The 27,049-nt window shown below is 56.3% G+C and overlaps 1 protein-coding gene and 1 long non-coding RNA gene across 5 annotated transcripts in view; one reads left to right on the top strand and one right to left on the bottom strand.

Annotated features, from left to right (window-relative positions):
* LOC136391970 (uncharacterized) overlaps window positions 1-19,846 on the bottom strand; it is a 34,877-nt gene extending 15,031 nt beyond the window's left edge. The window contains exon 1 of the long non-coding RNA XR_010748904.1: window positions 19,787-19,846. This is a non-coding gene — a long non-coding RNA (uncharacterized lncRNA). The remainder of the gene's footprint in view (window positions 1-19,786) is intronic.
* FMNL1 (formin like 1) lies at window positions 1,092-26,996 on the top strand. 4 transcript variants are annotated; one of them, XM_066363906.1, is made up of 28 exons: window positions 1,092-1,619; window positions 9,825-9,908; window positions 11,449-11,562; window positions 12,197-12,270; window positions 12,648-12,731; window positions 13,103-13,240; window positions 13,517-13,534; window positions 14,797-14,905; window positions 16,351-16,427; window positions 16,635-16,728; window positions 17,637-17,711; window positions 17,992-18,102; window positions 19,127-19,276; window positions 19,806-19,907; window positions 20,081-20,333; window positions 20,589-20,876; window positions 21,046-21,170; window positions 21,817-22,019; window positions 22,471-22,705; window positions 22,873-22,941; window positions 24,191-24,271; window positions 24,355-24,484; window positions 24,639-24,802; window positions 25,369-25,470; window positions 25,585-25,680; window positions 25,933-26,053; window positions 26,213-26,311; window positions 26,567-26,667. In XM_066363906.1, exons 1-27 carry the CDS (start codon window positions 1,491-1,493, stop codon window positions 26,302-26,304), a joined length of 3,318 nt encoding a protein of 1,105 aa, XP_066220003.1. In that variant the 5' UTR covers window positions 1,092-1,490; the 3' UTR covers window positions 26,305-26,311; window positions 26,567-26,667. The 4 variants fall into 4 exon arrangements, with proteins under 4 accessions (XP_066220003.1, XP_066220005.1, XP_066220002.1 ...); XM_066363908.1 differs by lacking the exon at window positions 13,517-13,534 and having other exon boundaries at window positions 1,093-1,619; XM_066363905.1 differs by lacking the exon at window positions 26,213-26,311 and having other exon boundaries at window positions 1,094-1,619; window positions 26,567-26,996.
* Window positions 26,997-27,049: the final 53 nt, after the last annotated feature.

Raw genomic sequence — 27,049 nt, 5'->3', positions numbered from 1 at the left:
GTGCCCAGATCTGGGGTTCTATATGCCCCAATACTCTCTCATCCTCTGGTCCATCCTGGATGAGAGAGGCAGTGGGGGACCAGGACAGTGGCTCCAAGACAGTATAGATTTTGAAGGTGAACAGAGAGGAGAACTGTTTCTGCTTTTTATTAGCTGTGTGCCCTTGGACAAGTCATTTAACCAGTCTGAACCTCAGTTTCCCCATCTCTAAAGTGAGGATATCATTATGCACCCTCCCTGGTTATTGTCAGGAAGACCTCTGGAAGTATTCTTGTAATTGCCAGACATCAGAGATTGTTATTCTCCAAGGTGAGAGACTACCTTATGTCCCTGGAGGTGACAGCGTCAAGGAGATTCCACTCCCACCCCCCTGCAATGCCTGCTTCTTTCCCAGCCTGGATGCAAGCTTTAATCCTCCATTCCCAACCCCCACGCTTCTTGAGACAGCTTTGGTGGTCCCCAGATTCTGGAATTCTGCATTTTTCCCACGGGCGCTCCCATTCTAAAACCACTGGGGATGCCCGCACAGGCGCAGAGTTGGTCCAGGGTGGGACAGGTCTCAGGGTGGGGGCTGTCTTCGCTAGACTGGGTCTGAGTCCCCCGCCCTGCCTTGGGGTTCTCATTTGCAGATGGTTCCCTTTGGCCCTCAGCTCTTTTCTGGGCTAAACAGAGGAGAGAAACAAGGGGTGGGGGGCCTGGAAGGGGGTTCCCACCTTCTTAGTCGGGAACCCGAGGGGGGGACGCAGCCCTTGCGCCCAAATGCTGCTCCTTTATGGGATTCCAAGCCGCGCTTGCAGGTGCTGACAATCCTCGACTAGGAGGTTTGCCCCTCCGGACCCCAGTCATGACCCCATTCATCCAGACCTCGACTATTCCCTGGCTTGGAGTAAGTGGGAACCTGCGGTTCTAGGACCCGGAGGCGCTGCCTTGCGCGCCGCCGCCTCTGCCTTGCCTTGGTCGCCTCCCGCTCCGGCAGGTGAAGCGGCACCGGCCGCCCCCTCTGCGGCAGGTGAACCGGGTCGACAGCCCCCTCCCCGCCGCGCCATGGTTGCGGCGGACCCCTGGCTGGCACCCCGCGCCCGCCCCCTCCCTCCAGCCCGCCCACCGGGGGCTGGGTGCGTAGCGGCGGCGGCGAAACGCGGTTTGTGCGCACGGGGAGCGATAGCAGAAGTTAGAGACTCGCCGAGGGGGGAGCCCGCGCCGCAGCTTCCTGCCCCCGGCCCAGCCCTCTGGCCCCGGCGGCCTGCTGCCTGACTTCCTCCCCCCACCCCGCAGCTCGCTGCCGGGCTCCTCGGACGGGGCCGCCGCGATGGGACGCCGCGCCCCAGCCCCTGCGCGCCGCTGAGCCGAGCTCCCGCGTCGCCGAGCCCCCGCCACCGCTGCCAGCTGCTGCTCACCTCGCCCTCCAGGCCGGGAGCCTCGTCCCCCCGTCCCCCGGAAAGCTGGATTTCCGAGGCTGGAGGCGCCTGGCCGACTGGGTGGGGACCACCATGGGCAACGCGGCCGGCAGCGCAGAGCAGCCCGCGGCGCCCGCGGCACCGTCACCCAAGCAGCCCGCGGCACCCAAGCAGCCGATGCCCGCGGTCGGAGAGCTGGAGGAAAGGTTTAATCGGGTCCTGGTGAGTGTGACCTGCCGCGTGCAGGGCGCGGGCGGGGGGCGGCAGGAGCTCAGCACGCGTTCCCGCCCCCGGGGGCTCAGGTACCGCTTGGAGATCCCCCGCCCAGTAGCAGCCCTCCACCGGGTGGGACTGACAGCGGCTTCTCTTAGAGTGACTTAGCGCTCTCCCCCCAAAACTTTCTTCTACAATCACCCCGTCTTCCTCCCCAAGACACCCCCGTCCCCCAGGGCTCTTGGCTCTAAAGGTATAAGCAAAAATGTCCTGTGAGGAAGTTGGGAGGGGAGTGTGGAAAGGGGTTCTCGGGATGCCCCCTTCTCCACTGCACACAGGCCCAGACGCCAGGCGTGGATCTGGAACATCTGTTTGTCTCAGGGTCAAAGATGAAAGGGGTTACATTTTAACCTTCTGGGAGCTGGAGAAGGAGTTGAGGTGTTTGGTCATGATTTGTTGGTGCCCAGGCTGCTAGGAGCTGGGTTGTCAGATCATGCAGAGGAGTTGTTTATGTTTCTCACCTGCTGTATCCTGTCCCTGTATCCCGGAGAGGTTGCCTGGTGGTCCTTATCTTGGGCATCCTCTCTATCCACTGAAGGGATTAAGATTAAGAAGGATGGGGTCAGGATGGGTTGCTCACTCTGGCTTGGTGTGGAGCAAAAGTCTGGAAGCACTCCACCCTGCCCACTGTCATCTGCTCCCAGGGGAATTGGCAGGCTTGGGGACTAGGCCACTGGGGAGGGGTCCACCAGCTTAGGCTGAGCCTAGAGGCAGTCAAAATGTGTTTGGAGGGTGGGGGGCTCCAGAGCAAAGTCAGGGCTTCCTAAGACCTAGTGGGAGGTAAAAGTAAGGAAAAAGGGCCACTCATTCTCACTTCCCTTTCCCCACCCCAGCCCTGTTCCAGGTTCCCTTCTCTAACTAATTGCCTGATGGCCTGTCTGCTGTCAGCTCCCTTTTTGGACACTGGATGACAGGCGAATAAGGCCATGCTTTCTCCCAGAGGCACTTCCCAGATTGAGCAGGCTGGCACTGCAGGTCTGAGGGTGGAGGCCCCAGGGAGGCACAGGCAGCACAGCAGTGCTGGCTGGTGGCAGTGCTCAGTTCTTATCCCCTCTACCTCCTCAACATCATTTCCTCTCCCCTGGCCATTAGGCCGGACCTGCCAGATCTTCTACATGGCCCCTCCTAACAGTTCCCGGAAATCTTGGCTCCTGCCCCCTCCCAGGAGAAAGGCTAGGAGGGGTTTGGCAGAGTTATGAGGGTGGGTCCTGTCTGTCTTTGCAAAGACACCTTGCTCGATTAGGGGAGAGGGAGAGATTCTGAGGGACACCTCACATCAAGCTAGGCCCTGATCCCCCCATCTATCTACCTGCTCCCCTCCCCCAAAGCCATGGCCTGGCACAGCTGAGCTGAGCTGAGCAGATGGGGAGGGGGGAGAACGAAGAGAGACAGTGTCTGGGGCCGTCTGGGGAGCCTGAGTTGCTGGTGGGTCCCTGGACCCCTACCAGCCTGATTGGGGGGACCCAGGTCTGTCTTTTCCCCCCAAGTGTGTCTCTTTGGATGGGGATGGGACTGGCTCTCAGGGTGAGCTCCAGGCCCCAGTTCCGTCTCTGTTACATACACTAATGAGGAGGAGCCATGTGAATAATTCAGACCAGTGGAAAATCCAGAAGTCAAATGGTGAGGCTCTGATGCATGTGTAGGACTTGATTGCTCTGCTGGCATTTTGGCCTTTGCTGGGATTGGCTGAGTCTGACACTAAATGCCATTGGGAGTCTATAAGTACCAGGGTGTGGAAGGGTGGAGGCTCCGAGATGGGTGTCCTAGGGGGGAAAGGGGTGGTGGCTTGGTAGAAATCTAGGGCAGCACCACCCCAGTCCCCAGGAACCCCAGTGTGTTTACACCTCACCTCCTTCCTGGGGAGGCATCAGCCTGTTCCTCAGCCTGTATGGGCAGAATACACTCAACCCAAGGTCACTTGGCTAAGAACTTGGCTCCTCTCTCTCCTCACCAGCAGGGGCATGAGCTCCATCCTGAGGTGACAGCCTTGGTCCCCGCTTGAGGCTGCTTAGGGCTAAAGAGTTAGCTGAACCCAGAGGCCTGGCAATGGGTATTGCAGGGTTCGCCTTCATCTGAGCACTGCCTCTGTGGCCAGAACTGAGTCCTGTCCTCCCTGAATGTCTAAGAGAAGAACCTCAGTCTGCTGGGAGCGCTGGGCCACCTCCCCCGAGACCCCCAATCTTGATGGCGGAAGCACAGTCCTCCCCTTGGGATCTAATCATTGGCCGCAGGGAACCTCCTCCTTTCACTTAAGCTCACTTTTCATTCCTGGTAGGGAGTAGGATCCTGAGACCCCAGACTACTCCTGGCTGGGGGACCTATCTTGTGGGTGAGGGGTGGCCCCATGGCCAGAAAGCAGATGAGGGAGTTTGCTCTCCCTTTCCCCAGGGGCAGCCTTTCTCCCATGCAAGGCTGGGGGGGTGGGGCTACTTTTCTAAGAAGGTTGTAAGAGAGAGGAGTGCCCCTGTTTAACATGGGGGTAGGGAGAAAGAGCAGGTTGATCCAGGGTTTCCGGCTGCTGCCCCGCGACATGGGCCTGTTGCAATGGTGGGAAACCAGCCCTCGAGGCTCTGCCTTCTCGCTTCTCCTGTGCCAGGCCCGGGGCTGAGTGTCTTCCAGCCCCTTCAGGTCTTCCCCTGCCAGGGGTAGAGTTTGGGATGGCAAGGCACTCTTTCTAGGCCTGCCGGAAGTGCCATGCTTATGGTCAGGCATAGGATACCCCTGATGGGTCTGGGCAGGGAGGAGCTTGTAACCTCGGGCCAACGGGGTCACGAGAAGATGTCCAGGATGTTGTGCTTGAGGTTGAGAGTGATATCGGCATCCAAGAGGAGGTTGGGCCACTTGGCGGATCTGCCTGATGGGGCCTAGCACCCTGGAGTGCCCTTACCACGTGCCCAGAGTCATAGGCACTTGGCTGAGCCATGTGGGGAGGTCAGGACAGCTCCAAGAAGGGTGTGGGTGTTGGGATCTCCTTTCAGCTGGAGCCCTTCCTTGCTGGGGCTGGTGGAAAAGAGCAGACGTGGATATCTCTATTCTGTCAGCCTGTGGCCCACGTGCTGTCTCCTCGGTCCAGCTCTCTCTTCTGGGGTGGGGCAGATGAAATACGGGGGCATGTAGCTGTGGGGTCCTTCAGGCCCTGCGCCTCCCATCTCTGGACTGTCTTACACAGATGATCCCAATGGAGCTGTGGTCATGCGGTCAGATACTGAGCTGGGCAGAGGCTGTGGGTTGACATTCCCAGCAGGCAGGGCTGGCACATGTTGACCCTGGAACCCAGGGATGTGGTAGGCATGATTCACAGTGACATCTGGGGCCATTTGGCAAAGAGCTGGGTGAGATGGGCAGGAGCAGGTGGGGCTGCTCTTGGGGCCACCTCTGCATTTTTCCCAGGAACGTGGGGCCCTGGAAGGTGGCTTGGGCCACCTGCCTTTGTGAGGGGCAGGGGTTACTCATGGGAAAGGCAGAGTAGCTTCCCCGGCTTCGGGGTCATGAAGCTTGGGGGTTGGATTTTGTCTTTGCCATTTTGTGACCTTGAGCAAGCTACCTACCCTCTGAGAGCCTCAGTTTTCCTCAGGAGTAAAAAAGAATAATAATGGTATATGCCGACCTCTTAAGACCATTAAAGGGATAAAATTGAGTTAATGGGATTAAATAGAGTGCTTAGCACAATGCCGGACACACAGCAAGTGCTCAGTAAACACTGTCCACTGTGAGGAAGGAGATGATGATGGAGTCAGGCTGGTCTTCTCCATCTTGGAGCCCTTCTAGGTGAAAGAGCCCAACTCTGCCTTTCCCTTCCCTCCACTCCCATTACCAAGACCAAGCAAGGTTGCTGTGTTTAGCCATCAGGGGCCAGGCTTCCCTTCCTGCCATCATGCAGGTCAGCAGCAGTGGGGCCTAGACTGAAAACTGCCTGGTGGCCGGAAACCACGAGAGGGAGGGCCCACCTCTCCCGGAGGGTGGGGCAGCGGTGCTGCTAACGGTAGCTGTGTGCACATGTGGAGGGGGTAGGGAGGCCTCCACTTCCCTCTGAGAGAGGGGGTGCTGGGAGGGGGGGTTCCCCAGTGAGTAAGAGCTCAGTGTGGGCAACAACAGGAAGCGTAGGGTGCTGGGTGGCAGGAAATAGGGCTGGTTCCTCAGATGGGGGACTGGGTCCAGGCTGTCTGCCGAAGACCGTGGGGGGCCAGGGCCCACATTTTTCATTGTCCTCTGTGCCCCTTCTTCAGAGGAAACTGACTCTTCTTACCAGCTGGCCAACCAGGTCACCTTGGGCAAGCGACTTGAATTTTTCTGTGCCTCAGTTTCCCATTTGTGAAATGGGACTTTAGTCGTATCAACTCTGTAGGCTCGTTGCTGAGGTTTAAGTGAATTAGTAGATGTAAAGCACTCTGAGTGGAACCTAGCACAGAGTGCTTTGGGAGTATTTCTTGTCATTTTCCTCCTACCAGCTGGATTTATGGGCAGGGCCTGCTGCCCCATCTCCCACCCTGCTTGTCCTTGTCCCTGCTGTGCAAACCCTTGGACCCTGATGGGAGAAGCTGTTAGCTTTTTGGGGTTCTCAGCACCTGCCCCTAGGCCCAGGTTACCTCACAACCCTCTCCTATAAGCCTGGGATTGCTTATAAGAGCCCCAGAAAATCTATATACCAGACTTAAAAAGTGGACAAAATTGATTGTTTTTGGAGATGCGCCAAGAGCTTGAAAACCAAGGTTGAGAACAACTAGAGGTGGGTGGGGGGAGATGGTGGGGACGTGGGGGCTGGGGACAAGGCCACTGCTAGGCTCAGGCTGTGGGGCCGCTGCAGAGCTAGTCTGAGACTGGGGTTGGTGCCCAAGTTCAAGGACATCCTGGGGCTAGAAGGGCAGGCTTCAAGGGGAGAAGGTGGGCAGGTGGGTTGGAACTAGTCTCAGCTCAAATGAAAGTGAAACTGGAGGGTGTGGCTGTGTCCAGATGTAGCCAGAGCCCCTTCAGTCTCCAGGGACTGCTCCTGATGTCAGCACTGGGCAGCGGGGGCAGGCTATGAACCTGAAAGGGTCTGGTCTTAGGTGAGCAAGGCTGGGGGCTCCTCAAGCACTCAGAGAGGTAGGGGCAGGGAAGGAGGAGACTGATCTCCACACATTTTAATGGAAATATTGAGAAATCAGCTCCCTTTCTTGGTTGTATCCTAGAAGATGAAATCCTATCTCCTTCTCCCTCTGACCCAAAGCATTAAGGGCAGCGGGGTAAGGGTGCTGAAGGGTCAGTTCATTTTGGGGCCAAGCCTTGGAGATCTGTTTCATTTACATGTTTTCACTAACTTCTGTTCATCATATGATCCCTCACCTTGGGGTCATAGGTGAACTCCCCCCACCCACCCCCCAGCCTGTGAATTGCCTCTTTATTGTGGTATATCACCAGAGAGTAGTATTACCACACCAGAACACAACTTCTCATGGGATGCTCCCAGGAGCTCTGTAAGTCTATGAGGCAGGACGGAAGTGTGCCCATTTTATGGAATAGAAAGCTGAGGCTCAAGGAGCAAAGAAGTGATAGGGCTGGTGGGCCCAGAGCTGGGTGTCACATCATTCCTGTCCCTTCCCCTTTTCCCCCTCATAGGAGACGAGTCACACACAGCTGGACTTCCCTGTCCTTTTCTGTTTCATTTGAGCTCCGTCATCCACACTTCTACTTGTCTCCCAGGGCTCAACCCCACAGTGCTGCTTCCTTGCTAAGGTCCCTGGGTCTGTCTTATCTTTCAGGATGGCTTCGCCCCGCTCAGAGTGAGTGGCACCCACTCGTCCCTCTCCCGCTCCCTAGGGTGCCCATCTCCGCAGTGGGCAAGGCCAAGGAACAGCTGCTAATTAGTGCTCAGCGCTGTCAGAGCTATTTCTGATTTCGGAGCCTAAATTTAGCCCGTCTGGCAGGCTGGCATGTGGGCTCGGGGGCCTGTGGAGGCCCAGGTGAGGAAGGGACAGAGGGGTACCCTGTCCTCTATTACTGTTGGGACAGATATGCCAGCTCCAGCAGAGCCTTCCCCCTCCTCACTAATAACCAGGGGCTTTCCTAAGGGACTGGTCCAGGATGCTGGTTCAGAGTCAGTCTGTGCTCAGAGCCCACCCGGCTCCCCTCTTACTGGCTTTATAACCTTGGACAGGTCGCTGATCTGTGCTTGCACCTGCAAGATGGGGATAATAGTGATGCCAGTGGTGGGGGTGAGGGTGGATGGCTGCATCTGCATGCCAGGCTCAGAGCAGTGCCCAGCACAGTAAGCATTCAGGCAAAGTGGCTCCCACACTTGTTGGGGTCATTGTTATGGTTAGTTGCTGCCTCTAGAAGTGCCACTGGCACCATTCCAGGAACCAGACAGGCCCCTGGGGCAGGCGAGGGCCTGGAAAGACCCACGTTGGGAAGTACTCTCTCCTCTAAGGCTCGGCCACCCCCTCAGCCCCCCACTTCGTCCTTGCTGGTTCTGGCTGCTGCTCCACTTTCCTGCCATGGCCCACCCTCCCTCTCTGCTTCTTCCTTTCCCCCTCAGCTTTGCCCCCACCTTGGCCCTGCCCTACCCTGGGTCTCTGTGGGGTGGGGATGAACCAGGAGGGACCAGAGAGAGAGAGAGAGAATATGGTACCAGGGAAGCCTCCCTGGCCCAATAGGACCCTCCACAGGGTCCCTTCCCGTGAAGACCCTCCCAAGGTGGCAAAGGTGGCAGGCGCTGTTTGGCTGTTGTAGGATTAGGGGATGGTGACAGATGTCGGGTTGGGAGAGGGTGGCCGATGAGACAGCAGCGGTTTCCTCAGTCAGGGCTCACTTTCACAACAGGGATGAGGAATGACAAATCCCCACGCCCAGGCGGCCTCGGGGTGCTGGTAGAAGGGCAGGCTTACTGCTCATCTGGAGCCCCAGACAGAGGCTTGGGCAATGGAGACTGAGAGCGCCCAGCTTCCTGTTGTCTGGGGCTGACCGGAGGCAGTGATTTTTGGTATGAGGTCTGTCCAGAGCCCGCCCCAGAACTAGGCCCAGCACCCCAGAGAGGAAGCTGGCTGAGGAGTCTCGGATGGGTGTGGCCCCCTCTCTGCTCCAGCTGTGGCCTCCTCCTCTGAGGGCCGCCTGAGCTGGTCACAGGGGCTTTCCCTCGTGTCATCTGAGGAGACCTGTAGCCCCTTGAGGGCAAGAACTGTCTTTCAGGGTCTGACACATAGCAGACCCTCAGAAAACCTGGGGTTTACTGAGCTGGGGTGAATTGGCATCGTCTTCTGGGTTTATTAGGAAGACAATGTAAGTCCTGGGGGCCCAGGGAACCCCAAGCACTGGCAATACCTGTGATTCCACAGTCCCAGGTGGGACCCTATGCATGCCCTGTGGGGGAGAAGCGTGACAGGGACACAGCACCCATGTCATCTGAGGCCTGGGGAGGACCCAGGCGGAGCAATGCTGACGTTTTTTGGTTTGGGAGGGGAGTCCCAGCCCAGGCCAGCAGCACCACAGACCCAGCGAGCTGTCAGCTCTCTTCAGGTCCTGTGGCTGGGTGACCTTCCCCTGGGCCAGCCCCCACAGCCGTGATGCAGCTGCTTGGAACTCCCTTCCCTTCTGACCTCAGCTCTCCGCCTGTCTCCACCCCCTTCCTTCCAGAACTGACTAGGTGGGAGGGGGCTGGAGAGGGAGGGTGAGAAGCCCGCCGTCTGCCGTTGGGACAGAGGTTCTCTGGTTTGTCAGACACTGGTGCCCTGGGCTGGGATTCTGCATACACATGTGGTGTCTGGTGGCATGTGGCCACACTCGGGCCTGGCTGCAGATGGCTTCCCTGTTAGCTTCTCACCCAAATGGGAGAGGATTCGATATCCCCTTATCGCACATGGGGAGATGAGCCCAGAGGTGCTTGAGGTCCTAGGAAGTTAGGCTGAGACCCTGCACTCCTGCCTGTGTGCCAGGGAGGCGCAGTGGGGAGACCGGGCTCAGGCCTTGGAGTCGGCAGGACTCTGTTGAACCTGGAGCAAGGTATTCCACCTCTGCGCCTTGGTTTTCTCATTGGCTAATGCTAGTTACCCCCTGGGTTGGTCAGGAGCAGGGATTCACGTGTATGACAAAGCTACTAGTAGATCCCCTGAAAATGCGGTGTTCCCCTCCTCCCTGTTGGGGCCCAGGCTCTGGTCTTTACCTTGTCCTTCCCCTCCCCAGAACTGCATGAATTTGCCCCAGGACAAGGTCCAGCTGCTGAGCCAGTATGACAACGAGAAGAAGTGGGAGCTCATCTGTGACCAGGTGGGTACCAGGACCCTTCTGCCATCGGGGCTCCCTGCCCTGGCCAGGCAGGGGCTGGCAGGAGAGGGGACACTGCCATGCTGCCCACAAAGCTAAGACCCTGCCTAGAGGCCAGTGTAGCATCTGGGGAGGACATTGGGGTGCTGGGTACATCTGCAGGACTCTGGAATCCCTCTCTCTTGGACATGGGCCTCTCCAGGGACCTTATGAATCATGAGCAGGGCTGCGTTTTTCCCTGAGGAGCTGGCAGGGGCTAGTCCAGGCACTACCAGCTTGGCTGGGGCTGTGTCGCCATCCTCCTGTGAACTTCCTGGAGTAGCTTCTGTTGACCTTCCAGCTCTGGGCAGAAGAAGAGAGGGGGTAACCCCAGGGTTGGATAGCTTCATTTGACCCCAGGGGAGGTGGGCAGGATCCCTGTCCTCCTTTTACCTTGGGTCCAGAGGAGCTGCTGTCAGCCAGGCAGCTCCCCAAAGTCAACCAGTTACCAAGTGCTGGAGCAGGGACTAGAACCCCCATCTCTTGGTGCTCAGTCAGGCTCCTGAGCTTGCCACCTTCATAACTCACTGGCTGTCCTGGCGCTTCCAGCTTTCAGGGCTGCTGTCCATGGTAGCAGAAGGACCCCTCCCACTGCTCGGGAGGGCGGGGCCTTGTTGCTGCAGTGGTTTAGGGATGGAGGGAGGCAGGCCTGTAGCAGTGGAGGCTGGGGGTGGGGAGTGGGGAGCAGTGAGTCTCTCCTGGGAGCCTGGACTAAGCCTTGGTTGCTGCTAATGGATGGGAGGAGCTGTCAGGGCAGGAGTCTGGGGATGGGGGTGGGGAAAGGGCTAAGCCTTGGGGAGAGGGTGGGAGCTGCCACCAGAGGCTTTGAGGCTGTAGTAGGAGTTCCTGCCACTTGGCCTGGCATCTCAAGTTGGGGCTCCAAGGCCTGGGAGAGGTGGGAGGTATAGGGCTGGGTAGATCTGACAGGTCTGAGTTGGGAAGGATGGGGCTTCGCTGGGTAGAAGGTCTCTGATGTGTCTCCACCTCTTTGTGTGGGTGCTGGGTAAGGCAGGGGAGTTGGGAGCACAGAGGATGAGTACACACACAGCTTCCTACCACCCAGGGGAATGGATAGCTGGGGTGGTGTCCTGCTGAGGACCTGGGCCCTTTCATAGGGCCCCTCCAGAGCGTTCCTCATCCCAGGACTCCCAGCTGTAGGCTGCGTGTGGGCCAGTGTGTGTGTGTGTGTGTGTGTGGGGGGTGCTGGGAAGGTGCCACCTACTGGCCGTCTGAGCGCTTCCTCCCAGGGTGGGGTATGGCAGGATTGACCCCTCCATTCTCCACTCCAGGGCTGTGCTAGGGCTATGGCCTGTGAGGCCACAGTGCGAAGCAAGGGCTGGGGTCTTTTGAAGTGGCCTGGATAGTTGCTTGGTTATGTTTTTGGAATTTCACAGAGGTCTTAAGCAGCCTGGAACCTCGGGTCAAAGCCGAGAATGGGACATTAGGATGAGGGCTGGTCATTTGCCCTGGCTGGTTCCCTGTACACCTCATTCCATCTCCCCAGGAGCGGTTTCAAGTCAAGAACCCCCCCACAGCCTACATCCAGAAGCTGAAGAGCTACCTGGAAACTGGTGGGGTCAGCCGAAAGGTAGCAGCGGATTGGATGTCCAACCTGGGGGTACACGTCTCCCCCTTTTACGCTGTCTCTTTCCCCCTGCACCTTCCAAGCTCTGGGCAGCTGGAGTAACTGTGTGTATAGACTCTCCTGTGGTTGTGTGGGTGCATGTGCGAGTGTGTGTGTTCACAGGGGACTGAGAGTGCCCTGGGCAGGCACTTTCAAAGGTTCCTCTGTGTATCCTGTGTTGCTTACATGGGCACACTTGTGTGTACTTGTATAGATGTGCACACCCTGTGTGTCTGCATGGATGTGCATATGTGTACTTTTGTGTCTACATATGGGTGTGTGTGTACCCTTGAGTGTGTGAACCCCACGTGTCTGTGTATGGATGTGTGGGTACCTTATATCTGTGTGCCCAGGGTGCTTGTATCTGGATGTGCATGTGTGCAGGGGTATGTGTGTGTGTGCTGTATGTCTGTGTATGGAGGTCTGTGTATGCACCCTGCATGTCTGTGCATGGGGGGATACATGTAGCCTGAGAATGCTTATTCTGTCGGGCAGGTGTGTGGAGGTGGTGGGGGAGGCTGAACATGGAAGGCCAGTTGTGGGGGAAGGACTGACTGCTGCTTCAGCGCTTGGTAGGCCAGTGGGAGGCCGGGCTCCACCCACCAGACTCCCTGTTCTTGGCCCCCAGTTTAAAAGGCGAGTTCAGGAGTCCACTCAGGTGCTGCGGGAGTTGGAGATCTCCCTGAGGACAAACCACATTGGGTGAGCCAGGGCTCAGGTTTCCTTCTGGAGGGCCCCGGAGAGCTCTGTCTCCGGGCAGCCCCTGGGGCTTCCCTTGCTAATCCCCCACTGACCCCCTTCACCTGGCACAGGCTGTGACTGTGGGCCACCTTGAGGTGGGTGTGCAGGACAGCTTCTCTGCCTCCTCTCCTACCCATGCTCTGCATATCCTTTGCGGCATGGCTGGGCCGTGGGTCCTTCCTGAGTCCCCTAGCACCCCCGAACGTCACTGGGTCTGAGACTGGGGCTGCTTGGTCTCTTCCTGGGGGCAGTGTACCCCGGGGACCCTTGCCTGTCTGTTCCCATTCTGGGCAGGAAGTCCTTGCTGGTTGGGACTCAGGGAGCCCTGTGTCCTACAGGTGGGTGCAGGAGTTCCTCAATGAGGAGAATCGTGGCCTGGATGTGCTCCTCGAGTACTTGGCTTTTGCCCAGTGCTCTGTCACGTAAGCCCCCTGCCCTTGTTCTCATGTTGCTTCTTGGGGTTTCGGGTCATGCTTGGCAACTCCTCTGGTCACTTCCACGCAATGCCGCTAAGCCTACACTGGAACCTGCACTTGGCCTTGAGCAATGTCTCTTACTGAAGGCCTGCCGTGGATAGTGAGGGATCTATCTGGGGGTGGCCACCTGGGACCTGGTGCCTTACTCTTCTGTTCCACCATTCCCTCTCCCCCACCATGCCCAGCACAGTGCCAAGAACACAGCTTCCTCCTCCTATCCCCGTCTCTCCTGCCAAAGTGTCTCTCCCCATAATTCCCCCAAATCCTCTGTTAGGTACCCCTGCAGTGTTGGCCTCCAACCCCACTCTCACCCCCAGGTATGACATGGAGAGCACAGACAATGGGGCCCCCAGCTCGGAGAAGAGCAAGCCCCTGGAGCAGTCAGTGGAAGATCTCAGCAAGGGCCCGCCCTCATCCTTGGCATCACAGCCCAAGAGTCGCCACCTGACCATCAAGTACGTGGGCCCTGTGGCAGGGTGAAGGGGTGAATGGAGCTTCACCCAGCCAGCTTCACTCTAGATCCTTGGGGATAGTGGGAGGGATAGCCTAGCATTAGGGGTCAGACAGTAAGGGACTCAAACAGCTCCGGACAGGGGTGTGTTAATAAGCCTTCAGGAGTAGGTACCTAGAGGCTGGAGTCTGGCTGGGTCTGGAATAAGGAAGGGGTTTCTGGATCAGTGGGACTCTCTTGTACTCATCTCACCCCCTGTTTTCTTTCATGCGGCCTCCAGGTGCCCCCCTTCTCCCCGGTATGTAGCTGCCTGGGGGCAGGTGCATGCCTGGTGGTCTCCCGGGTGGTGGTGGGGAGGGGTGAGGCGTTCAACTGATGCCCCTGGGTTCAGCTGCTGCGATAAGTCATCCCACCCTGACTCAGGGCATCCTGATGGGAGGTAGGGGGAGGAAGGAGATGGCCTGGAGCCACATGTAGATGTCCAGCTTCCTCTTGTCCTCCTTTGGGTCTAGGGGACTAACTTCATATTAAGACCCAAATTCTCACAACATGTTTCTTTGTTCATTCATTGAACAAACATTTTTAGCATTTACTATGCATCAGGAGCAGGTTCTCAGGAAACAGATTACCCTCCCCTTGACGTTCCTTGGTCTAGTAGGGGTCAGTGTGTGACAGGTTGTCATGGAAGTGTGACTGGGAGCTCTGAGAAGGGAGGCGGCCACTGCGTGGGGCATAAGGAAAGCTTCCCAGAGGAGATGGATGGCACTGGAACTATGTCTTATGATATGGGCTTTTCAGGCAGTGATGGGGACAGGGAAGGGCATTGCAGGCAGAAGGAATAGCCTAAGCAAAGACTCCGAGGCATAGTTGAGCAATGATGAGAGAAGGGTGGTGGCAGAGGGAGAAGATGGGGCTCACAGCGTTGTTGAATATGTGACAGAACCATCAAAAGGGCCTGATGTGGAAGTTACAATTGGCAAGTTCTGCAGCAATGAAAAAAGATCATGTTTTTTGGTCAACAGTTATCAAGCACACTCAGATGGCACTTATTACGTGCCAGGCACTGTTCTGAACTCATTTCATATTATTATCCTCTGTTATTATCCTTTCTGTTTTACAAATGAGAAAACTGAGGCACTGGGAGATTACCTTGCCCAGTAAGTGGTGAGCTGGGATTTGAAGCAAGGCAGTCTGAATTCAGAGTCGGCTTCCTCTGAAGATGGAAGATAAACCCACGTGGCCATAAGCGCCACCTTGTGGAGAGCATTTCTGTGGCGGTTTCCAAGCTTTGTCTTATAAGCTGTGCACCCCCACAGCACAGTAACCTTTCTCAATGCCAAGTTGCTCTTAAGGGTCTTTGTTTTCCTGACCCCACCTCACATTCTCCCCAGCACACCAGGCTCCACGCCTAGAGACTGAGGAGCCCTTCCTGCTCTCAGCCAGCCTCTTTGGTTGGGTAGATATGCCCTCCTCTTACCCCAGAGGCCATCTGAGTGGTGGGGGGACTGGGAAGCCAGGCTTGAGATTGTAGCCCTGCTGCTTCCTCCCCACCCCATGCAGGCTGACCCCAGCCCACAGCAGGAAGACCCTGCGGAATTCCCGCATCGTCAGCCAGAAGGATGACGTCCATGTCTGCATTATGTGTTTGCGTGCCATCATGAACTACCAGGTTGGTCAGGCAGGCCAGTTCTCACCAGGGGCTGCCTAAGCTGCTGAAGTTCTGGGACCACCTGTGCTCCTACCCTGTTCCCCATGGAGAACCTAGAGATCGGGGCTGTTGGCTCAGGGTCTTAAGGATGACAGTATTAAGGAGAAGCCTAGAGTTCTGACCCTTCTTGGTCAGGTCCCCTAGAGCAGTGTTAACTTTTTCGTGGACCAGCATGACATTTCTGGTGGACTGGCACTGGTCTATAGACTGGCAGTAGAGAAACACTGCCCTAGACTACTCTAGACATGATTAGGAGCATGGGTATGCTTCACGTGGGGACTTAGGTATACCTGCCAAGAAAGGCTGGATACCAGGCCTATAGGGAGAGCAGCTCTGGGTTCCTTCCTTCCTTCCTTCCTTCCTTCCTTCCTTCCTTCCTTCCTTCCTTCCTTCCTTCCTTCCCTCCCTCCCTCCCTCCCTCCCTCCCTCCCTCCCTCCTTCCTTCCTTCCTTCCTTCCTTCCTTCCTTCCTTCCTTCCTTCCTTCTTTTCCTTTTTTCCTTTCCTTCCCTTTCCTTTTTCCTTCCCTCCCTCCCTCCCTCCCTTCCTCCCTCCCTCCCTCCCTCCCTCCCTCCTTCCTTCCTTCCTTCCTTCCTTCCTTCCTTCCTTCCTTCCTTCCTTCCTTCCTTCCTTCCTTCCTCCTTTCCTTTCTCTTTCTTTCTTTCTTTCTTTCTTTCTTTCTTTCTTTCTTTCTTTCTTTCTTTCTTTCTCTTTTTCTTTCTTTCTTTCTTTCTTTCATTCAGAGAGAGGAGGGGAGGCAGAGACAAACTTCTGCATGATCCCTGGCAGGGATCACCCTGCAAGCCCACTAGGGGGTGAAGCTCTATCGATCTGGGGCGTTGCTTTGTTGCTCAGCAACTGAGCTCTTCTTAACACCTGAGGTGGAGGCCATGGAGCCATCCTCAGCACCTAGGGCCAACTCGCTCTATTTGAGCCATTGCTGTGTGTGGGGGGGGAGAGAGAGAGAGAGAGAAGCGAGAGGGAGAGGGGTGAAGCAGATAGGCACTTCTCCTATGTGCCATGACCAGGAATCAAACCTGGGACATCCACACACCAGGCTGACACTCTACCACTGAGCCAACCAGCCAGGGTCAGCTCTGGGTTATTTCATTTGGAGGAGTGATTAGTGAAGCTGGTACTCTCTCACTCAGCCAGCCTTTGAGGATTCACTGGGTCCAAGGTGCTCAGTCTTGAAACACTGACTTTTGAACAGACAAACATATTTAAAAAGAGGGACCAGGCTTTGACTGCCACAGAAGAGGGTGTGGATGGATAAAAAACGTTTTAAGGTTGAAGGCAGTTAAAGACCAGAATGATCTAGCACTGGCAATCCTAAAAGTGTGGGGCAGGAGGGTGCTGGCAGTCCTGGGGGTCTGCCTGGAGGAGCTGACTTCTCCTCTCTCCCCAGTCTGGCTTCAGCCTCGTCATGAACCACCCAGCCTGTGTCAATGAGATTGCTCTCAGCCTCAACAACAAGAACCCCAGGTGAAGTCTAGGCCCCTAACCTTTCTCCATATCGAGATTCTCCTTCTACTTAACCCCCGCCCACCCTGTCTCCACCATTCTCAGGACTACCGCTCAGGCTCAGTCCACCCCACTCATCAGTTTCCTGTCTGCCATGCGCCAGGCCTGTAGCCACCCTTGCTGTAGGGCCTGCTGTTCTTAAGGGACAACCTGCCCTTCTTTCCTCAGAACCAAGGCCCTGGTGCTAGAGCTGCTGGCAGCTGTGTGCCTGGTGCGGGGAGGACACGACATCATTCTTGCAGCCTTTGACAATTTCAAAGAGGTACTAGAGGCCCCCACTCAAAGATGTCATTGTACTCTAGTGTTGCTGATAGCCCTTATGCTGGCAGTTGTGGCCTCTGTGGGGGGTGGCTGGGGGTGTCGAGTGGACATTTGGGGAACAAATCTGGGATGGATAAGCTCTGAAGAGAAGGTGTAGAGTCACATGGGGCACTGCCTGGGGTGACAGAGACAACTATGGGTATCTGCTCAACTTCAGTCTTGCCAGATCCAAATTGGACTTGATCCATCCCATACATCTCGGAGTTGCTGACTCTGGTTAACTGGCTCCTGAGAGGTAAATGCTTGAGGCTAGGATGCAGAAGGCAGTGCATGGCACTCATTCCTTTCATGAATGTTTATTGAGCACCTACCTACTATTTGTCAGGCACAGAGTGGGTACTTGAGATATATTAGTGATCAGCAAACAAAAGAAACAAGGCAGGGAAAGAGAGATAATAAACAATATAATAAATAAGCAAATTATATAGTGTGTTAGAAAATGTTAAATGCTATGGGGAAGAAGTTTGGGATGCTGTATGGGGAGAGGGAACTGGTTGCAAGATGGTCAGGGAAGCCTCCAGGAGAAGGTGAGATTCGAGCAAAGCTGTGAGGGAAGTGAGGGGCCTGGCATGGTGGCTATCCCAAGTAAGAGCACACCAGACTGATGGATCAGCAAGTGCAAATGCCCTGAGGTGGGAATGTCCCAGATTGCCAGTGTAGCCAGAGTGGAGAAAGGGAGGGGGAGGGCTGTGAGAGATCGAGAGGGAGTGGAGGTTTTGAGCAGAAGAATGGTATGGCCTGACTTAGGTTTAACTTGAGAGGAACCTATAGAGGCACAGGATGGCATCTGGAAGATGGATTAGGGAGTGTGCCACTGGCACCTCAGTGACAGCCATTCTCCCCACCCAGGTGTGTGGGGAGCAGCACCGCTTTGAAAAGCTGATGGAATATTTCCGGAACGAAGACAGCAACATAGACTTCATGGTGAGCTCAGGAGCCCAGCCTGGGCTTGGGCACTCTTGGGTGCAAAGTGCAGCCAGGGGCCTGGGTATCTGCCCCTGTAAAGTATGAGGACTGACAGTCAGTGGGGGAGGGGATGTCAGGGAGGGGGAGGCTGGAGGGAGGGAACAGAGGGGAGAAGTATGGGTAGGGGAGTGAGAAACGTGCAGAGGGAGGCAGACTTGGGGGGTCCATGGGGGCAAGAAGGCACTGAGAACCTCTCACCCAGGGGATCACAGACCTCCTCATGTGCCCTATTGCCCAGGTGGCCTGCATGCAATTCATCAACATTGTGGTACACTCAGTGGAGAACATGAACTTCCGTGTCTTCCTGCAATATGAGTTTACCCACCTGGGCCTGGACCTGTACTTGGAGGTGAGCCCTGTACTCTTCCCTGGACTTAACTGTTTGCCCACTGCAGAGTATGGCTCAGTGGTTGGCAGCATGAGTGTTGGGGTCAGGCAGACCTGGGTTCAAATCCTGACTCTGCCACTTCCTAGCTCATGTGACTTTGGATATATCTCTTCTTTCTGAGTCTGTAAAACAGAGAATCTTAGCAATAGTAATGACTATCGATAGGATGGTGTCTGCCGCATAATAGGCACCCAGTCCATAGAGCCAGGCACTAGAACAGGCTCTAGGTGGCCCTGGGTCTAGCTGCGGGAGCACATAATGGGGAGTACAGAGACACTGGGCCAAGCGAGAGCTGGTGCACACTGGATGGATCCAGGTCATGAAGGTGTTCCTTGCCCTGGGAAAGGGGACAGAAGGGCTTGGTGCTTCCTGGCCTGAGCAGAGAAGCTGCAGCTTTCTCCTCTAATTTTTTTGGGAGGCTTCCTGGAGGAGCAGGCCTTTGGGATTGGATTGATTAAAGCCAGGGTTAACAGCAAGCTAGGGCACTGTATCTCCACAATGGAATGTTACTCAGCCACAAAAAGGGATGAAATGCTGAAACATGCTACATAGATGAGCCTGGAAAACTTTATTGTAAGTGAAAGAAGCCAGATACAAAACACCACACGGGGTATGATTCTTTCATATAAAATGTCCAGAATAAGTAAGTCCATAGTGACAGAGAGTAAATTGGTGGTTGCCAGAGGCTGGGGGAGGAGAGATGGGGGTGATTGCTAATAGGGACAGGATTTCTTTTTGGGGTGATGAAAATGTCATGAAATTAGATAGTAGTAATGGTCGCACAACTTTGCAAATATACTAAAAACCACTGAATTGTACAGTTTAACATAGTGAATTATGGTATGTGAATTATATCTCAATAAAAATAAAGGGAAAAAAAAGCAGGCTAGGGCTCAAGCCCCTTCCTCTGGGCTCTGGTGGTGAAGGGAAGTACTGGGAAGCTCCCTCATCCCTGGCCTCACCCATACTCCTGTCTGGGAGACAGAGGCTCCGGCTCACGGAGAGCGACAAGCTGCAGGTACAGATCCAGGCCTACTTGGACAATATTTTTGATGTGGGCGTGCTGCTGGAGGACACTGAGACCAAGAACGCTGTGCTGGAGCACATGGAGGAGCTGCAGGAGCAGGTGACCCTGGTGAGAGCTGCTCCTGAACTCGGCCCACAACATAGACCCCCAGGTCCCCACACTGGCCTCAGGCATCGGGCCTGGCTCCTGAGTTTGCCCTGGATTTAAATCCTAAATCCTTTGGATGTCTTAGTGAATGTTCACTGAGCTCTTAACACTGTGCTGGATCTCTGAGGAAGGCAGGCCCCCAGTGCTTAGACTTCAGGCCCTGACTTGGGTAGAACGTCAAGCCTGAGACCCTTTCCAGCTGAGTTCCCTCTTCACCTAACTCCCCCATCAATGGTGCCTTAGATTCCCCTCCTGAAATAATTTTAGTGCCCTCAGTGCTCACCTACTTGGGTTCCAGTGCCAGGCTCAGCCCACCAGGCACCCTGGGCTAATCACGTCCGGAAGCCTCCCCCAGCCCTCCAGGCACCCTGGGCTAATCACGTCCGGAAGCCTCCCCCAGCCCTCCAGGCAGGCATACTGATGCCGCCCCCTCAGGGTGGTGTCAGTGCCCAGCAGCGGGTGGGAACTCACCATGTGCCGGGTGCCACAGCTGACAGAGAAGCTTCGGGACGCGGAGAACGAATCCATGGCCAAGATTGCTGAGCTGGAAAAGCAGCTAAGCCAGGCTCGAAAGGAGCTGGAGACCCTGCGGGTGAGGCTGGATACGGGGCCGGGCCAGGGGTAGTCTGGGCTAGAGGTGGTCTGGGCTCTGAAGAACAGACCAGTTGGGGCTTCTAGGCTTGATACCTCCCTCCACCCTGGCAAGAGGGTGGGACTCCGTGCCAGATCGCTGGTGGGCACTGACCCCTCCCCGGGGACTTGCAGGAACGCTTCAGTGATTCGACAGCCACGGGCGTCTCCAGGGGTCCACCCGAGCCTGGGAAAGTGCCTACCCCTGCCCCAGCAAGGCCGTCGGCCCTAGAGCTGAAGGTGGAGGAACTGGAGGAGAAAGGGTTAATCCGTATCCTGCGGGGGCCTGGGGATGCGGTCTCCATCGAGATCCTCCCAGTCGCTGTGGCAACTCCAAGCAGCAGTGATGCCCCGATTCTGGGAGTGCCTACCAGTTCCCAAAGCCCAGGTACGCAGGAGCTCCTAGCTGGTTGGGGTAGGGTGGGGTAACCAGGGCCTGGAGAGGAAGCCTAAGGACACCACCTGCCGGAAGAGTTGGAGTCAGTAGGTTTGGGTTGTGGGTGCTGATCAGGTAGATGCGGGTGGGTAGAAAACGGGTACAGTGCGCATGCGTATGGTGAGGAGGTGGAGACTAGACTACCCAAACCAAAAAATTGACACCTCTCTCCGCCTGCCCGTTCCCGGTTCTCTCTCCCACCTGCAGCAGAGCCGGTTTCCGGAGCAGCAGCCCCGCCCCCGCCGCCCCCACCACCCCCACTACCCAGCCTTCCCTCCCAGCAGGAAGCCCTGCTTGTGGAGACCCCAGCAGCCCCGCCCCTCCCAGGCAGCCCTGAACCTCCACCGCCTCCGCCACTACCAGGAGTCCTACCGCCCCCACCGCCACCGCCACCACCACCTCCTGGCACAGATGGGCTGGTGCCCCCGCCACCCCCACCGCCTCCCGGAGGTCCCTCTGATGCTCTTGGAGGGCCCAGCCCAGAGATGGGCCCGGGTGAGTGGACCACCCATGGCTGGCTGGGGGTAGAGGGAGGGCCTCAGTGTTCTCCAAGACCCTTTCCTACCAGCTCGTGCCTGCCCTGCCAGGGGTTACTGGGCCCTGGTTCCCTCCAGCCATGCCACCCTTTACAGCCCCAGTACTTACCATTCCCTCCCTGTCCCAGGAGTGAAGTCCAAGAAACCTATCCAAACTAAGTTCAGGATGCCGCTCTTAAACTGGGTAGCCCTCAAACCCAGCCAGATCACGGGTACAGTCTTCACTGAGCTCAATGATGAGAAGGTGCTGCAGGTGAGTGTGGCCTTGCTTGCTGCCAGTGTGGGCACCAGAGGAGGGGACTTGCTTGGACCATGCTGGGCACTAGGAGTGCTCATTTCCTCCACCCCATTTTACAGATAAGGACATAGAGGCCCAGGAATGGGCATTAGCCAGACTGGAATAGTGAATCTAATAGGCAGTGTATCCTGACTCCCCTGAAGGACTTTGCTTCCATCCCCACAGAGGGGCACATCTCTCCTCCAAGTCTGGCCTCTCCCTCCTCCTTATAGGCCCCTCTTCATCACCTTCCCACAACCAAGGTTTCAGCCTTTCCAATTCCACTTGCAGTTTTTCAAAAGGCATGTGTTCTCTGGCCTCCAGGCCGTTGCTCAAGCTGTTCCCACTGCCTGGAATGCCCTTCCTTTCTGTCCCCTTCAGCTGTAACTCCTTGGCATCTAGGTCTTCTGTGTTGGATACTGCTACTCCACCTCCTCAATGCTCTCTCTGCTTCCCCAGTATCCCCCATCAGGGCACATGGTCAAGCTGAGTTACTGGTTTGTTTTTCTGCCAGTGGCCAGGTCAGGGCTGGATATATGGTTTTAGCACCAAGCATAGTGTTCAGCTGGGAGTGTACTAGACCCCAGCCAGCCAGCCCTACCTCCTCTCCCTGTGCCTTCAGGAGCTAGACATGAGCGACTTTGAGGAGCAGTTCAAGACTAAGTCTCAAGGTCCCGGCCTGGACCTCAGTGCTCTCAAGAGTAAGGCAGCCCAGAAGGCCCCCAGTAAGGCCACACTCATTGAGGCCAACCGGGCCAAGAACCTGGCCATCACCCTGCGCAAGGGCAACTTGGGGGCTGACCGCATCTGCCAGGCCATTGAGACGTGAGTACCTCTGCCTCGGGCTTGTGGGCAGCCCAGCCCTTCTTCTAGGCCAGGGTTGTTAGGCGGATCCCCAACTATGGGACACAGCCCACCAAGCTTCATACCAACTCTGGTTAGGGAGTAGGGTGGGGAGCGTTGTTCCCATTTTCAGGCCAAGAAACTGAGGCTGAACTGTGAATTCATGCCCAGACAGATGTTCCCATTTTCTCCCAGCCTCGTTGTCCAGCTGTGGACACTCAGGCTCAGGCATTTACAGGTGGACATATGCCACTGGTTTGTGATGGGGACCCTAGGCTTCCCAGCTGGCAAGTTCCTTTAACTCCTCCCTCTTGTTTCCTGAAGCCATTGTAAATAGCAAAAACTGAAGTTTATTTATTCAGAGAAGGGGAGGGGATAGTCCTGCTCTCAAGAACTGGTGGGCATGGAGTGATACCTTCCCCTCTGCCTCTAGGTACGACCTCCAAGCCCTTGGCCTGGACTTCCTGGAGCTGCTGACCCGCTTCCTGCCCACGGAGTATGAGCGTAGCCTCATCGCCCGCTTCGAGCAGGAGCAGCGGCCAATGGAGGAGCTGTCAGAGGAAGACCGCTTCATGCTGCGCTTCAGCCGCATCCCACGCTTGTCAGAGCGCATGGCTACACTAACCTTCCTGGGCAACTTCCCGGATACCGTCCAGCTGCTCATGCCGGTATGGGGCGGGGCAGGCAGAGTGGTGTGGGTGTGGCCTGGATTGAGGATGGGGTGGAGGCCGCCTCAAACCTGGGTTTCAAGAAGGCATTTGGGAGTGCTTGAGCCTCCTGTGGGCGTGCCCCTTCATGGCCCCAATTTACCTTGCCTCCCCCATTTCACCTCCAGCAACTGAATGCCGTCATTGCAGCCTCAATGTCCATTAAGTCCTCTGACAAACTACGCCAGATCCTGGAGGTGAGTGAGAGCCCAGGTCAAGGGTCTGGGAAGGTAGGGTCCACCCTTGACCCCCTTGCTTGTTCTGGGTCATGTTAGAGGGAGACTCAGGCCCTGCTATACACACCGAGGATGCAACAAAAATAATGTTCTACTCTCACATACAGGCTCAGGGTGTGTGTGTGTGTGTGTGTGTGTGTGTGTGTGTGTGTGTATACAGGGTGAGACAAAAGAATAAACTTTCATAGTTTATTCTTATATTCTTGTATTGTTTATTAATTATTGTATTCAAAAGGGGTCCGAACATATGGTAACAGAGGATGATTTGACCTTGTATGATGGATACACAGTGCAATATACAGATCATGTATCATAGAAATGTATACTTGAAGCCTGTATGATCCTGTTAACCAATTCACCCCAATAAAATTTTTTTTTTTTTATTTGCAAGAGAGAGAGAGGAGAGACAGGAAAGGAGAAAGATGATGAGAAGTGTAAACGCATACTTGCATTACTTTAGTTGTTTATTAATTGCTTCTCATACATGCCTTGACTGGGAGGGGGGCTCACACTGAGCCAGCGACCCCTTGTTCAAGCTAGTGACCTTGGATTCAAGCCAGCAACCTTGGGCTTCAAGCCAGCAACCTGTGGGCTCAAGCTAGTGACTATGGGATCATGTTGATGATCCCATGCTCAAGCTGGTGACCCTGTACTCAAGCCGGTGACCTCGAGGTTTTGAACCTGGGACCTCAGTGTCCCAGGTCGATGCTCTATCTACTGTGCAACCACTGGGCAGGCCCCAATAAATTTAATTAAAAAACCCATAAAACAAAAGTGACTATGACTGTAAACCTACTTTTGCTTCGCCCTGTATACAGTATCACACCTCAGATCCTGCTTGAGGGCTCAACCCCTCTGGAGGTTACTGTGTGACTAGCAGAGCACCCACACCTGCTCAGTGGAGTCTAGGGAACCAGTGAAATGGCTGTTAGAAAGGTGGCAACTCCACAGCCTAGAAGGAGATGTTGACAGCACAGTTTTGAGTAGGAATAGCAGAGGACACAATTGGGTGTGCCATGGTGTTAGCCTTGTTCATGTGTCAAACACATACACGTGCATGCGCATATGTCATGGACCTGAGGGGTCCATGCAGGACTGCAGTGGGGGCTGAGTGTGGGGCTTGCTCTTTGCCATCTTTTCTTGTGCAATTTATACTTTAAGGGGTTTCCTCAGCTCAGTACCCTGCTGAGCTTTCCCCTGACTCTCCTAGATTGTCCTGGCCTTCGGCAACTACATGAACAGCAGCAAGCGTGGAGCAGCCTATGGCTTCCGGCTGCAGAGTCTGGATGCGGTGAGGGGCAAGAGAAGGGGTCCCCTGGCTTGGGAGATGGGCAAGGGCTGGCGGCCTGTGGCTTATAACAGGTCCTCGTGCAGCTGTTGGAGATGAAGTCGACGGATCGAAAGCAGACATTGCTGCACTACCTGGTGAAGGTCATTACTGAGAAATATCCACAACTCACAGGCTTCCACAGCGAACTGCACTTCCTGGACAAGGCAGGCTCAGGTATGGGTGGGCAGTATCCCCCATCCTTGGGTTGGGGGAGGAGCTCAGCCCTGAGGCTTGATATAGGTTGGGGGAAAGCAAGGGGACCACAAGATGTAATTGGACCAGAATGCTGCCTCTCTGATTCCCTCCCTCTCTACTACCCATCCCCCAGTGTCCCTGGACAGTGTCCTAGCAGATGTGCGCTCCTTGCAGCGAGGTCTGGAGTTGACCCAGCGGGAGTTTGTGCGGCAGGATGACTGCGTGGTGCTCAAGGAGTTCCTGAGGGCCAATTCCCCCACCATGGATAAGCTGCTGGCGGACAGCAAGACGGCCCAGGTGGGCTGGGGCTGGCCCAGCCCTGGAGGTGGGGAGGGTGGGCGAGGTACAAAGGGCTACCCAGGTGGGCTGGGGCTGGCCAGGCCCTGGAGGTGGGGAGGGTGGGCGAGGTACAAAGGGCTACCCAGGTGGGCGGGGGCTGGCCAGGCCCTGGAGGTGGGGAGGGTGGGCGAGGTACAAAGGGCTACCCAGGTGGGCGGGGGCTGGCCAGGCCCTGGAGGTGGGGAGGGTGGGCGAGGTACAAAGGGCTACCCAGGTGGGCGGGGGCTGGCCAGGCCCTGGAGGTGGGGAGGGTGGGCGAGGTACAAAGGGCTACCCAGGTGGGCGGGGGCTGGCCAGGCCCTGGAGGTGGGGAGGGTGGGCGAGGTACAAAGGGCTACCCAGGCGGGGTTGAATAGCCAAGGCTTGGGGGGGCACGGCCATAGCTGGGATACCTTGGGATGAATTAGAAGTGAGGGGCCAGAGGAGGAGCAGAGAGGAAGTAGTTGGGGTCTTAATAGGGGTACAGAGCAGTGGTTCAGCCCTGAGAGGTCCATGCTGATGGGGCTGACAGGCTGTGTCTGCAGGAGGCCTACGAGTCTGTGGTGGAGTACTTTGGAGAAAACCCCAAGACCACGTCTCCCTCCATGTTCTTTTCCCTCTTTGGCCGCTTCATCAAGGCCTACAAGGTATGTGTTTCTGGTAGGCAGGCTGGGACCACTGCGGGGCCCGCAGCCTGACCATGTGGGCAGTGGGAGGGCTGGGGGAGACCTCAGCTCATAGAGACCAACCTTGCTCCTCAGAAAGCTGAGCAGGAGGTGGAACAGTGGAAGAAAGAAGCAGCTGCTCAGGAGGCAGGCGCTGACACTCCAGGCAGAGGGGAACCCCCAGCGCCCAAGGTAGGAGCTGCCGCTGAGCTTGGCCCTAGGATACAGGAGTGCTTGGTATCCTCATCTCCAAGGTCTGGCCCTCCTCCACACCCTCATTTTTACTGACAGACCGCACCCAAGGCGAGCAGCCTAGGAGGAGAATGGGTTCCTTTTGCTCAAGCTTGCACTGGGGGCTTGCTGTGGGGGACCTGGCAGACAGGATTAGGATTTTGTGGGGAGAGGTGCTAGAAGTGGAGCTATATACCCTTCCCCTCCCCCTAGTCCCCACCCAAGGTCCGGAGGCAACAGATGGACCTCATCTCTGAGCTGAAACGGAAGCAGCAGAAGGAGCCACTCATCTATGAGAGTGACCGTGATGGGGCCATTGAAGATATCATCACAGGTAAGGGGTTGGCCGGGCCTGTCTCGTCGTCAGTATATCCTTCTATGCTGTCCTTTATCCACCCCCCACCCTGGGGGTCTGGCTGCCTCACTGCCTCTTTGCTACTTCTCCTGTCTTTCTTTTTCCTTTCTCTCCCCACTCCTCCCTCCTAACCCTCAGTGCTCAAGACGGTGCCCTTCACGGCCCGCACCGGCAAGCGGACATCCAGGCTCCTCTGTGAGGCCAGCCTGGGAGAGGAGATCCCCCTCTAGCTCTCAGGTACCTGCCTGGCCTGGCCTTTGATTCCAGAGGCTGCTCATAGCCCTGGCGGCCCTTGTGGGGCTGAGTCCTGCTGCCCTCCCCTGGGCCATGCATGCTGGGGTTTGTTTAAGGGGATCTGGTAAACATAAACAGGCCCCTCCCACATGCACACAACCTGGGTCTCTAGGTGGGTGAGGCCTATGCCCTGGAATGGCAGTCCCAGCCCCTGGGCAGACTCCTGAAGGGTAAACGTGTCCGTGTCCTCTCTGCCAGATCTACGGAACCAGCCCTACATCCGCGCAGACACAGGCCGCCGCAGCGCTCGCAGGCGAACACCGGGACCCCCCCTGCAGGTCACTTCGGACATCTCGCTGTAGCAGCTATTTCTGCAGATGGACTCTGGGGGGTGTGGGGGTGGGGCAAGCCGGAGCTCAAGGAAGGTGGTCCTCAGCTGTCTGCCTCTGTCCCCAGCTGTGAGCCCACCTCAAACGGGCTGGCACACCCTCATCTTGCCACAGGGGACAGCATCTCCGGCCACTCCCCCCAGATGCTGCTTGCAGCACACCCTTCACGCCCCCAATAGCCATACTGTACTTCGCCTCAGCGGGAGCCTGGCCCGTAACTTATGAAATGCAACCTCACCCCTACGCCCAGGTCCCTGGGATCCTCCATTGGACCTTATTTTTATACAAGATTAATAAAGATGTTTGCAAAAGATCTGCATCCACTCTGTGCCCTACCACACCACAGCCAGTT

The sequence above is a fragment of the Saccopteryx leptura genome, chromosome 2 (assembly GCF_036850995.1).
Source record: "Saccopteryx leptura isolate mSacLep1 chromosome 2, mSacLep1_pri_phased_curated, whole genome shotgun sequence".
Classification (NCBI taxonomy): Eukaryota; Metazoa; Chordata; class Mammalia; order Chiroptera; family Emballonuridae; genus Saccopteryx; species Saccopteryx leptura.
This window is presented reverse-complemented; position numbering and strand designations above follow the sequence as displayed.